Source organism: Scyliorhinus canicula, chromosome 10, assembly GCF_902713615.1.
Source record: "Scyliorhinus canicula chromosome 10, sScyCan1.1, whole genome shotgun sequence".
Lineage (NCBI taxonomy): Eukaryota > Metazoa > Chordata > Chondrichthyes > Carcharhiniformes > Scyliorhinidae > Scyliorhinus > Scyliorhinus canicula.
In genome coordinates, this window is record NC_052155.1 from 47,402,906 (window position 1) to 47,417,020 (window position 14,115).

At 43.1% G+C, this 14,115-nt stretch overlaps 1 protein-coding gene across 2 annotated transcripts in view; it reads right to left on the reverse strand.

Moving 5' to 3' along the window:
- Window positions 1-14,115, reverse strand: part of LOC119972331 (SREBF chaperone) — a 189,663-nt gene that overhangs the window by 68,289 nt on the left and 107,259 nt on the right. For both annotated transcript variants that reach the window (XM_038808857.1, XM_038808858.1), the window contains 2 exons: window positions 8,332-8,552; window positions 6,530-6,635 (listed from right to left, as the gene is read on the reverse strand). In XM_038808857.1, coding sequence (XP_038664785.1) covers window positions 6,530-6,635; window positions 8,332-8,552 — 327 coding nt within the window. The remainder of the gene's footprint in view (window positions 1-6,529; window positions 6,636-8,331; window positions 8,553-14,115) is intronic.

Sequence of the window (14,115 nt, forward strand, 5' to 3'; positions counted from 1 at the left end):
TCACCATACTGCAGTGAACAGTCATGATTTTATCCTGAAGCTTGTAGCAGCTAGTGACAAACAACACCTTTTAAAAACCATAAATTGCATCAGTGAGAAACATTGAGGGGGAGACCATGGGAAATGGTTCAGGAGCTTTGCAATGAAGAGATTTAGAATAGTGCCCTTTAATTAGGATCTAACATATCAATATAGATTAAGTCGTCTTGATCTAACAAGCACAATAGTTCCAATTAAAGTAGATCTGGCACAGTATAGTTGATATGGGAATTGGAAATGTCAATCAGAACATTATGGACTGTACTTTTGAGGTATGGAGTGAAGGTGCAGTCCCCGGGGGAAATATCAACCTTGATTCTAGCATACATTAGACATGACCTTGGACAGCCACCGAATGTGAATTGGGAAAAGTTCTATTGCAAACTATTGTCAATCCTTATCGAGTTGCACAAATTTAATCCTGCAGCCCCAAAATATTTTAAAAATCAAAGGACAGCAATGGAGGTGCACTAAACCGATTTGTGGGATGAGAAAAGTAAGCTACAAGGACAAATGGAGTGGATGAGGCATACAATCCAGAGAGTCTAGAAGAATGAGAGGTGACTTCATTGAAACATCTAAAATGTTTAAAGGATTTGATTGTGCTTCATGCTTGGAGGATATTTTCCCTGGTTGGTAAGTGCAGAATGATTGTTCACAGTCTCAGGAGAAATTGTTTCACTTCAAAGCTGTGGCTGCTCAATTGTTGAGTATATTCAAAAAATGACGTCAATAGATTTCTGGACTCTAAGAGAATCAAGGGATATGGGGATCAGGAAGGAAGATGGAATTGAAGTAAAATGTCAAACGCAAAGCTTGAAGAGCTAAATGTCCTACTCCTCCTCCTATTTATGTAAGTTGTCTAAGAAATGATCATAGTTGGAATTGTCCCTTCCACCGGAGGTCATCAGGAAACAATATTTACATCATCAAAATGATCAATTCCTTGATCAAAATTCGATTTAATACTTTGGTATGATTTGACCTGCAAATTATATCAACTTTATAATAATTTTACCATAAATGGAATTTCTTAACGTTCACATTATTCACCCAGTAATCCACAGGAAATGGCCAGTCAAGGGTGCTACTTTCTGTGTTGTTAACAGAATGGAGGTATAGTATGAGAGTATTTTTAAATGATTTTTTAAACTTACTTTTCTTGTTTTGTTAGCACATAAGTGGTCATAAATATTGGCGCCAATTTTGTGGCACTACCATCTTTTAATGTGCACATGGGTGACTCAATGGATTTCAGCATGGCAACCCCCTCCCTCTAACTTGTGTTTTCTGAATGAAAAGCAGAAATAGTTGAAAGATGTCAAACTAGTAAAGCTGCACCACAATAGAATATTTCACCCATTCATTGTTATCCTTCCATATGCAAGCAGTGGCACGTTTACCTGGATACGACCAAAGAACTCAGTCAATGAACAGGCTCCAATTCATGTAAGGCAAAGATGGATTTGTTCTGCAATGGTTAAATTGATCTATAGCGAAATTCCATTATCAAGATGACTCTGCTATTACTGTGAGGGTCACCAACATTTTATGGCCGTTGTTTACTCTGGGATTTGTCCTGTGGGGAGAATACTCTGGAGTTCCAGAGCAACCTCTTTGCATCCATCTCGTGTATTGTAACATCTACTGCGTCAGTCATAAAACAAGGTCTTGGGGATGAAACTATGTTAACTTCATTACAGAATTTGTTTTCGGAGACAGAATGACTGAATATTTAGAAAAAATATTGGTTGATCTCAGAGAGGCAGCTTGGATTTGTATCGGGCACGTTATATCCAACAAACTTTGTTGTATCTTTTGCAGTGAAAACTAACTTGGTAGATAAAGAACTGTCCGTGAATATTATTAATATGGACTTCCAGAAGGGATTTGACAAGGTCCTACACTGTTAACAAATATAAGAGTGCATTGAATTGCAAGTAATCTGAGAGTTTGGAAATGGTATTGGTTAGGAAATAGGAGACGTGTGTAGGGATAATGCATAGGTACTCAAATTGTCAGGATGTGACTTGTGGTATTCCTCAGAAAACTGTACTGGGACCTCACATGTTCATTTTATCTATAAGTGACTAAAATCAAGTAGTGAGTTGTAAATCTAAGTTTTCGGATGACGTATGTTAGACAGCACAATATCTGGTATGGATGAAAGCAGACAATTGTAACGTTCAGAAGTGGAGGTGTTTACTGTGTGTTCAGTACCATTTGCAACTCCTCAGATGCTGAAGCAGTTTGTGCTCACTTGCAGCAAGACCCGGACAATATTCAGGCTTGGGCTGCTTTTGTGGCAGGGAACATTCACACAAGTGCCAGGCAATGACCAACTCTAACAAGAAAAGTCTAATTAACTCCCTTTGAAATTCAATATTATCATCACCACTGAATCCCCCACCGACAACATCTTACTGGTTACCATTGACCAGAAACTAAACTAGACCAGCTATGTAAATACTGTGGGCTACAAGAGCTGGTCCGAGGCTCATAACCATACATGACCTACTCCCGACTCCCAAAGCCTGTCCAGCATCTACAAGGCACAGAAGAGGAATGTGATGGGCCATTTTCCACTTTCCTGGATGAGTGTAGCTTTAACAACACTCAGGATGCTCAATACTATCCGGGACAAAGCAATCCTTTTTATTGGCACCCCATCCATCACTTTAAACATTCACTCCCTCCACCCTAATACTTTGTGGCTGCATTGCGTACTATTTACAAGATGCCCTGCAGCAAATTATGGCTTCTTTTACAGGTCATGCCAAATCCAAACCTCTACCACTGAGAATCAAGGGAATGTATACAAACATCACCACCTGCAGGTTTCCCTTTAAATCACTTGTCATCCTGATATGAAGTTATATCGCTGTTCCTTCGCTGCTGCTGGGTCAAAATCCTGCAACCCACTCCCTAACAGCACTGTGGATGTACCTACACCACAGCGATGCAATGGTCAAGAAGGCAGGTCACCACCACTGCTCTCAAGGGCAATTAGGGATAGGCTATAAATGCTGGTCTAGCCAGCGACACTGACACCTCAAGAGGGCATTTTAAAAATAAAGTCACCGGAATTCTCCCATCTGGGGATTAATGGCAGGAATATGGAGTGTTTCCCGCTGCGAGGGCCGGTGGGAAAACATACCAAATCCTTCAGCCCCGATCTCATGCATTATGCAACTGGGTGTTTTGTGTTGTACTCCATGTCAGTGCAGACTTGAAGGTGCAGGATTTGCTGTCCCATCCAGGTATCAGATGACTGACCCACTACTGACAAATAGTGGGATGCAAATGAGTTTCACACCAGCCTTCAAACAAATTTCCTGATCTGCCATTGCAGGCACAGCAGGAGATCCCAATGTAAATTCATGCCGACATAAAAACAATTTTCCCATCGTATTCCACTTCTTCCCCTTCCTCCCCAACCATTCAACCCACCGGTGTTGGAGGTAGTATATTGGTAGAGATTAGCTAATGGGCAGAAAACAGTAAATGAGGATAAGCGGTTCTTTTTCAGGGTGCCGACCTGCAACCAGTGTTCCACAGGATCAGTGCTGGGACCGCACCACTTACAATATATATTAATGACTTGAAGGAAGGAAGCAAATGTTCTGTAGCCAAATTTGCAGACAACACAAAAAAGGTGGAAAGGCAAGTTGCGAAAGCAATACAAACAGCTTGCAAAGAGACATTGATAGGTTAAGTGGGCAAAACATTGTCAAATGGTGTATAATGTGGTAAAATGTGAAGTTGTTCATTTTCGAAGGGAGAACAAAAGAGCAGGGTATTATTTAAATGGAGAAAAGCCGCAGAAAGCTGCAACACAAAGGGAGGACAGGGAACCTGTGCATGAAAGACAGAAAGCTACCACACAGGTGCAGCAGGTAATCAGGAAGGTTAATGGAATGTTAGCCCTTATTTCAAGGGGGTTAGAATATAAGAGTAGAGAAGTCTTTTTGCAACTGTACAAGGTACTGTTGCGACCACATCCGGAGTACTGTGATCTGTTTGGGTCCCCTTATTTAAGGAAATATATTATTTTATTGGAGACAGTTCAGAGAAGGTTCACTATGTTGATCCTCCGGTATGGAGGGATTGTCTTATGAGTAAAGAATAAACAGATTGGGACTCTACTCATTGGAATTTAGAAGAATGGGAGGTGATCTCTGTGGTGATATGCATCACTGTAGATACACAAAGGGTTAATGTAAGTAGACGAGCTAGACACTAGAGGGTGGGCCTGTGGAATTCATTGCCGCGGAGTGCAGTGGAGGCCGGGACGCTAAATGGCTTCAAGGCAGAGATAGATAAATTCTTGATGTCGCGAGGAATTAAGGACTACGGGGAGAATGCTGGTAGGTGGAGTTGAAATGCCCATCAGCCATGATTGAATGGCGGAGTGGACTCGATGGGCCGAATGGCCTTACTTCCACTCCTATGTCTTATGGTCTTATGGGAGCACCAGAGATATGACACACAGGCACTCAACCAATAGGTCAGTAAGATAGGACACGACCAATGGGCATTCACGATACACACACACACACACACACACACACACACACACACACACACACACACACACACACACACACACACACAGAGGTGACACTACCACAGGGGGGCATTACACCAACCCATATATAAAGGACACAGCACACATGATCTTCCTCTCGCCAGTGGAGACAGTCAGTGACTAGAGACACAGGGTTGATTCAACATCACACCCACCACGTGGATTGTAGCAGACTGGTTTGTCAGTCTGAGTAGTTATAGAAAGATTAACAGTAGTGGCGAATTCGAGTAGGAGAATTGTAAATAGTTTCATAAACATGTTGAAGTTATCTCCACGTCTGAACCTTCCTTTGTCAGAGTGAACATCAAGGAAGCCGCTTATGCTACGCCAAGAGCATAACAAGACAATCTCATTGAAACAGAAAAGACTCTCAAGGGGTTTGACAGGGTAAATGCTGAGAGGATGTTTCCCCTAATGAAATCCAAAACCAGAGGGCATAGTCTCAGAATAAAAGGGTGCGAATTTAAGACTGGGATTTGGAGGAATTCCTTCTCTCAAAACGGTTGAGTTGACTTTAGAACTCCTTGGTACAGAAAACGGTGGGGCAGAGTCCTTGTGTGTATTCAAGGCTGAGATAGTTAAATTCTTGATCAGTATGGGAATCAAGGATTACGGGGCAAGGGTGGGAAAGTGGACGTGAGGAATGTCGGATCAGCCACAATCCTATTGAATGGCGGAGCAGGTTCAAGGGGCCGGACAGCCTACTCCTGTTCCTATTTCTTATGGCCTTATGGGAGCTTGGGAAAATTCTGCCCAGTGAGTTAAAAAAACTGTGACAGATGGAGTTCAATGTGGGAAACTGTGTGGTCATTCACTTTGGATCAAAGAAAGATGGATGAAAGCATTTTCTAAAAGATAATAAATAAGAAGAAATTTTGGAGTTGAAGTACAGAAGTTTCCAAAATCTGATGGAGAAGGACAAAAATAATTTAATGTGCATGTGGAATATTGGTCTTTATCTCAACAGGGCTGGAATATAGAAGGACATAAGTTATATTACAGTTTTGTGGAGCTCTGGCTAGACCTCATCTGTATGTAGTTCTGGGCACTACAATCTAGGAAAGATATGCTAGCCTTAGAGGGGTTGCAGCATAGATTCAGCAGAATGATTGTGAGGCCAAAATGGTTACATTTTGAAGACAAGTTGCATAGATTAGGTTTCATTCCTTGAATTTAGGAAAGTAAGGGGTAGCCTAACTGGGGTGTGCAACATGATTAAAGAATTTGAGAGGGTAGTTAGAGAGGAAATATTTTTTCTGAAAAGAGAACAAGAGGGCATTACCTTAGAGTAAGAGTTATGCCATTCAGGGGTGATGTCAAAATGCACTTCTACACACACAGGGTGGCGGAAATCTGAAAAATCCTGCCTCTAAAAACTGTCAAAACAGAGATTGTATATATTGGTACATATATTTGGTCGGAGTATAAACGGAACCAAGGCGGATAGATGAGCTTAAGATGCAAATCAGCAATAATCTAACTGAATGGCAGAATACCTTCAACGGGATGACACACCAGTTTTCATGTTTCATATCTCCACACTTGGCTTCATTGTTATCTTGATGCCTTTCCTCTCCAGCTTTGTCAAAGATTGTCAATTGTGGAAATTACTTTTAAATTTTCTCTTTCTAACTCCTTCCTCGTGTTAATTTTAAATGGTTTGATCCCTGCAAATTTCATCTTTTGGATACTTTTTCAGTTCCCTATCCCACGAAGAAAGCTATTTCCCTATAGATGGTCAATGTTTCATGGCAAAGTGTAGATATAAATGTAACAACTTGACTACAGAATGGCGCGTTCAGCTAATTTACCTCATTTCTGCACCATTCTAGGCCGAATTTTGCCAGGACTGGGAAATAGAACGGTGTGTGAGCTCTGTCAGCCTTTAAATAAAGAACTCACCTCGAGTGATACTCCCGCAGGATGATGGTGACAGCATAGGATACCAGCCTTTTGCGATTGTGTAGACTAACTCCACTGTGCTTCCCAGGAATTCCAAAGAGCAAATCTATACACATTAATTAAGAGTATTAATTTTGTAGCCTGCCATTCATAAGTGCAACACATTCTAATGTATTTTTTATGTAGCACAATATATGGTCATCCATTCTATAGGCTAATCTAATAATTTCAATAGCTCTTCTTCTACTCTAACTTTTTCAAGGCCGTGGCCCGTCACCACGTATTTCTCATTTTTCTCTAGTTTCTCCCCTCGATCCTTACATGAAGTTAAATACTTCAATGAATACCCCAGGTTGCAGTTACCCTCTTGTACCTCAGCGAAGTGGTCATTCATGTATAAAACTCAACAGCATGAGTTAGAAGGTTCCACTGTGCTGGAACCTATTCTTACACATTACTCATATCTAGCTTCCAATAGCTATTGCTAAATAATGGTCAGGAGCAGGGCAACCTGCCCAATTTCTCCTCTCCAATTGCAGTTGCCATATGATTGACTTGAGGTAAGTTTATTCAGTGTAGATTAGGAATCAGACCTGGTCTGTTTGGCTTAGCAATGGAGACTTTACCTCCAAGCTTTTAGAATACTCTACGACTTTCTCAACGTTTAACTAGCAGGTTTCACACTCATAGCAGTCACATTATCACTGAGACAAATGGGATGGAATATAAATCAAAACATAAGAGGTAGACAAATATGTAATAATGATAACTGACAGTAAGGCAGCACAGTGGTTAGCATGGTTGCCTCACGGCACCGAGGTCCCAGGTTCGATCCCGGCTCCGGGTCACTGTCCGTGTGGAGTTTTCACATTCTCCCGTGCCTGCGTGGTTTCGCCTCCACAACCCAAAAGGTGTGCAGGCTAGGTGGATTGGCCATGCTAAATCGCCACTTATTTGGAAAAAATTGAAATGAATCTAAATTTATTTTAAAAAATGATAACTGACAGCAAAATCCAGACTGGGATTTTCCGACCCTGTCAGGGCGGGATCCATCTTGGAAGATTTGACAACCCAGCAAAAGGTTCATTGACTTTTGACGGGACTGGATGGGCCCGGTGGTATGTGGGGCCAGAAAATCCCATCTTAATGTTTAGCATACTATTTTAGCAGGAGATGCACTGCAACGATTGAATAAAACACATCTATTTGTAACTTTAAAGCAAACCCTCTTCTACCAGTCTGACCAGATAGATGTTAAAGACCCTTCCAAAAATGAGCAGGAATATGTCCGAAGGTCCTGGTCCAGATTCTTCATTTAACCAATACTACCAAAAAATAAATTAACTGGAAATGCATGTTTGGCGTGATCCTGATATGCACAAAAAATAGCTGCTGCCTTTGTGTGGGAAAAGGTTGGGTCTGGTGGTGTGAGTGATGGGTTGACCTTAAGCAGAAGTAGTAGTGATTTTTCGGGCGCTGACGAGCGGTGCCAATGATATAAGGGCCGAAGATTCTGCTACAGATGGCTGTGGCTCAGTTGGTAGGGTGGAGTCAAAAATGTTCAGCATTCAAAGAGGATGGGGTACACATGGCAATTGAACAAGATTGCAGACATAGGATGGGAAGATGAGCAACCATATGTACAGACATGCAAAAACAAAATACAATGGATGCTGCAAATCTGAAATAAAACAGCAAATTCTAGGGACACTCAACTGGACAGGCAACATCTGTAAAGAGAGAACAGAGTTAATGTTTCAGATCAATGATCTTTCATCAGATGTTCAAAAAATCCAAGCTACCTTTGAGTGAAGCAGATGTTTGGAGAGTCTTCGGCTCATATTGGTGAATAGTGCGAATGATATCTGGATCAGAGTCGAAGTGATCACGGTCATTCTTCCAGAAGTTAGCTGGAGAGATGAGGAGGCAGCCATGTTCAGGAAGTAGACGCCGTAACGCCTTTAACCCAGGGAGTAGATCAGTAACCTGGAGACATACACTTTCTAGGCCTTTGGTGCCTGTACTGTTAATGATGAAAGAACATGTTTTTAGCCAGCACACAAAAAAATATATTTTCTCTTGTGCCAATCCATATTTAGGTGTTTTTCTCGAATCATGGAACAATACAACACAGAAGTAACAGAAGAAAAGCTTAAGCAGGTTGAGCATAAACTTCGAAGAATGAAAGAGTGATCTTATTGAAACATAAAAGATTCTGAGGGGTAAATGCAAATTACTGCTGGAATCTGAAACAAAACCAGAAAATCCTGGACAATCTCAGCAGGTCTGACAGCATCTGTGGAGAGGAAAGGGAACTAATGTTTCAAATCTGGATGACTTTGTCAAAGCTAGAGAGAACTGGAACTGGGGTCAGATTTATACTGTGTGTGTGTGTGTGTGTGTGTGTGTGTGTCAGTGTGTGTGTGTGTGTCAGTGTGTGTGTCAGTGTGTGTGTGTGTGTCAGTGTGTGTGTGTGTGTGTCAGTGTCAGAGTGTGTGTCAGTGTCAGAGTGTGTGTCAGTGTGTGTCAGTGTGTGTGTGTGTGTCAGTGTGTGTGTGTGTGTCAGTGTGTGTGTGTGTGTGTCAGTGTGTGTGTGTGTGTGTGTCAGCGTGTGTGTGTGTGTGTCAGCGTGTGTGTGTGTGTGTCAGCGTGTGTGTCAGTGTGTGTGTGTGTCAGTGTGTGTGTGTGTCAGCGTGTGTCAGCGTGTGTGTGTGTGTCAGCGTGTGTGTGTGTGTCAGCGTGTGTGTGTGTGTCAGCGTGTGTGTGTGTGTGTGTCTGTGTGTGTGTGTGTCAGTGTGTGTGTGGTGCGTGTCAGTGTGTGTGTGTGTCAGTGTGTGTGTCAGTGTGTGTGTGTGCGTGTCAGTGTGCGTGTGTGTGTGTGTGTCAGTGTCAGTGTGTGTGTGTCAGTGTCAGTGTGTGTGTGTGTCAGTGTGTGTGTGTCAGTGTGTGTGTGTCAGTGTGTGTGTGTGTCAGTGTGTGTGTGTGTGTGTCAGTGTGTGTGTGTGTGTCAGTGTGTGTGTGTCAGTGTGTGTGTGTGTGTCAGTGTGTGTGTGTGTCAGTGTGTGTGTGTGTCAGTGTGTGTGTGTGTCAGTGTCAGAGTGTGTGTGTGTGTGTGTCAGTGTGTGTGTGTGTCAGTGTGTGTGTCAGTGTGTGTGTCAGTGTGTGTGTGTGTGTGTCAGTGTGTGTGTGTGTCAGCGTGTGTGTCTGTGTGTGTGGCAGCGTGTGTGTCAGCGTGTGTGTGTCAGCGTGTGTGTCAGCGTGTGTGTCAGCGTGTGTGTGTGTGTCAGCATGTGTGTGTCAGTGTGTGTGTGTCTGTGTGTGTGTGTGTGTCAGTGTGTGTGTGTGTCAGTGTGTGTGTGTGTCAGTGTCAGTGTGTGTGTGTGCGTGTCAGTGTGCGTGTGTGTGTGCGTGTGTGTGTGCGTGTGTCAGTGTGCGTGTGTGTGTCAGTGTGCGTGTGTGTGTCAGTGTGTGTGTGTCAGTGTGTGTGTGTCTGTGTCAGTGTGTGTGTGTGTGTCTGTGTCAGTGTGTGTGTGTGTGTCAGTGTGTGTGTGTGTGTGTGTGTCAGTGTGTGTGTGTGTCAGTGTGTGTGTGTGTGTCAGTGTGTGTGTGTGTGTCAGTGTGTGTGTGTCAGTGTGTGTGTGTGTGTCAGTGTGTGTGTGTGTGTGTGTGTGTGTCTGTGTGTGTGTGTGTCAGTGTGTGTGTGTGTGTCAGTGTGTGTGTGTGTGTGTCAGTGTGTGTGTGTGTGTGTCAGTGTGTGTGTGTGTGTGTCAGTGTGTGTGTGTGTGTGTCAGTGTGTGTGTGTCAGTGTGTGTGTGTCAGTGTGTGTGTGTCAGTGTGTGTGTGTGTGTGTCAGTGTGTGTGTGTGTCAGTGTGTGTGTGTGTGTGTGTGTGTGTGTGGGGGGGGGGGGGGAGGGGGAGGAGAAGAGTGGTGGGGGGGCAGCGATAGGTGAAGATAGACAAAGATGTTAAGGACAGAAAATGAAAGGAATATAAATGGAGTGATTAAGGCTCAGATGGGTGCTGATAATGGCATATAAAGAGATTAAAATGCGTGAATGGCAGAACAGTTGGCCCAGGTGCAGTGGGGGAGTGGGGGGGGGGGGGGGGGGGGGGGAGAGAGAGGGGAGGGGGGAGGTGGATAATGGTGGTGGTGGGGGGGGGGGGGAAACAGATCAATGGAAGAAATGAAAATAAAAATAAATCGATAGAAATAAAAATGGGAAAAAGTGGTGGACAGAGTTCACAGACTGAAGTTGTTGAACTCAATGTTAAGTCTGGAAGGCTGCAAAGTGCCTAGTTGGAAGGTGAGGTGCTTTTCCTCCAGTTTGCGCTGGGCTTCACCGGAAGATTGCAGCAGGCCAAGGCCAAGGACCGACATGTGGATGTGAGAGCAGGATGGTGAGTTGAAATAGCAAGTGACAGGATGGTCTGGGTCCTGTTTGCGGACAGACTTGAGGTCTTTTGCAAAGTGGTCACTCAAACTTTGTTTAGTCTCTCCAACGAAGAGTAGACCAAACTGGGAGCAGCGAATGCAACAGACCACATTGAAGAAGGTGCACATGAAGTGCTGCCTTACTTGAAAGATGTTTAAGGTCTGAGATGGTGTGCGGGGAGGAGGTAAAGGGGCAGGCGTTACACCATCGCGATTGTGTGGGAAAATTCCGCTGGAAGAGGGGATGGTGTTGGGGGTGATGGACGAATGGACCATGGCATCCCGGAGGGAACGGTCCCTGCGTAATGTGGAGAGGGGAAGTGAGCGGAAGATATGTTTGGTGGTGGAATCATGCTAGAGCTGACGGAAGATGATTCTTTGAATGTGGAGGCTGGTGGGGTGGAAAGATTCTGAGGGGCTTGACAGTGCAGATGCTGAGAGATATTTCACTTCACGGGGAATGAGGGGACACAGTTTCAAAATAAGGGGTTTCTCATCCCCGAACAGACGCCGGAATGTGGCGACTAGGGGCTTTTCACAGTAACTTCATTTGAAGCCTACTTGTGACAATAAGTGATTCTCATTTCATTTTTCATTTAAGTTGGAGAGGAGGAGAAACTTCTTCTTTCAGGGTCGATAATGTTTAAAATTCACTAGACAGCAGTGCTGGGCCATTAAATATATTCAAGGCTGAGTTAGACTTGACTTGTCGATCAAAAATACAGGTTTTAGTGGACTGGCCGGAAAGTAGTGCTCTGGCCACAATTAAATCAGCTATCATCTTATTGAATAAACCCAAAAAATGTTGGAAATACTCAACAGGTCCGGTAGCATCTATAGAGGGAATAACTTTTCAGGTTGATGATCTTTCACCAAAACAGAAGAAAGATGTAAATGTAAGAGTTTTTTAGCCAATAGAAAGGAGATGGGGCAGGAAGAATAAAAGAAAATATCTGTAATATGTTGAGGACAGGAGAGTTAACTAACAATTTCACAACGCAAAAGCCAAAAAGAGTATAGTAAAGGAACAAAGGTTGTGCCAGGATGAGGCACGAATGGCGATATGACAGCCATCTAAATCCATTGACGAAACAAGTCAGCAAAAAGACCCAAATAACATAGAACAAGATGGAGGCAGAGTTATGTTCCAAAGTTGTTGAACTAAGATTAAGTTCAGAAGGCTGCAGAGTGCTGACCCCAAATCTGAGGTGCTGTTCCTTGAGCTTCATTGGACACTGTGGCAGGCCATGGACAGAAAGGTTTGAGTGGAAGCAACTGGAAGCTTGGGGTCATACTTGCAGGCTGAATTGAAGTGTTACCCAAAAACAGACAACTGGTCTATGTTTAATCTCCCCAAATGTCGAGACCACATTGTGAAAATAAACTGAAAGTACATTGCTGTTTCGCTTGGAAGAAATGTTTGGGGCCTTGGATAGTGAGAAAGGAGGTGAAAGACCACTGTTGCATCTCCTGCACTTGCATGGAAAGATGCCACTGGGAAGGCAGGTGGCATTGGGGTGATGAGAAATGGACCAAGAGGTTGTAGAGAGGATGGTCCCTTTAGAGTGAAAGTGGAAAACAAAGGAGGATGTGTGTGGTGGTGGCATCACACTGGAGCTGGTGAAAATGGAGGTGGATGATCTGTAGAATAGAGGCTGGTGGGCTACAAGCTAGAAGAGAAACCCTATCATGATTCTGGGAGGGAGGAAAAGTGAGAGCAAAAGTTTTGAAATAGATAAGAAATTGTGGAAGTTCTTTGCTGGGAATTTTTGGTTATGGAAAAAGACTGAAACTTGTGAGATTCACTTCACATTTTATTGATTGGCAGAGCAGGTTTGAGTGGACAAATGACTTACACCAACTCCTATTTCTTATGTTACCATTAGTCACTGAGGACTGCACATTTCCCTCCAGTTGGAAAAACATTCAGCACAACTTCCTGTTTTCTATCCCTTCGCCAATTTTGTATCTATACTACTTCAGGCCATTTTGGAAATCGCTTAATGTCACGAGTAGGCTTCAAATGAAGTTACTGTGAAAAGCCCCGAGTCGCCACATTATGGCGCCTGTTCGGGGAGGCTGTTACGGGAATCGAACCGTGCTGCTGGCCTGCTTTCAAAGCCAGCGATTTAGCCCTGTGCTAAACAGCCCCTTTGACTTCAGTTTTGTTAGCAAGCCTTTACATGGTACTTAAAACACCTTTTGAAAGTGTGCATGCACAACATTGTCAAACTTCCTCTCAATTTACAATAATTTTAACAAATAATTCCATCAGTAATTTAAGGTTGCCTACAAAAAGGTAACGATGATCCAAAAAAGACTAATAAATTGTGAATATGTTAATGAAAAATAGCAACAATCTCTATTCTACAATATTACATCAGCAATTGATTGAGACTTAAAAATCACAAACTAAGAGCATGACCCAATTGCAGATTCATATTATTCATTTTAGGCACACTAAATAAATTAGATTTATCTCAAAAGTAATGTCACACCATCAGGTTTTATACAGAATTTCATCAGTCAACTTCCCACAAAAGTTGAGATAGAATTGAGATTTTTAAAATTGTGGCATGAAATGTTTATGTTGACCTGATAGGCCAGCTTGACATTTCATCTGAAAGTGGCCACCTCTTAAAGGAAAGCACTCTCAGTTACAGACTCGAAGGGGCAGCCTAATTAGGTTACTTGAATCCTCAAGCGCAGTTTCAGCCGACAACTTTCTGTCTTAGAGGCCAGACAGAGTGCAACCACTAAAACAAAGCTCACATCAAGGCTGAGCAGCTTGGGTAGATGTTTTTAAAAATCTGCACTATTATTAGATAGCTGAACACATTTTCTTCCACAAAGGGTAGTTAAGTTCAGCTCTACTGACTTGGAAGGACTTCGATTTGATCAGTTCATCTGTATTACCCGATTTCAGCTGTGATGGTGTTAGGGGTGCTACAACTGGTCTCAGGACACTTGGGAAAATATAGCTAGAGATCCTGCTCCTGATCGCTAACCAATAGCAACCATGGATTGTGTGTTTATGCATCTGGTGGGGACATGACAGGACTTTTTTGTAATGCCCTGTTCAGTTGAAGTCGACACCATGTGTCGAGAATGCAGCCAATGTCCACACACTGAGTGAGTTGGGTTAATGGCTTGT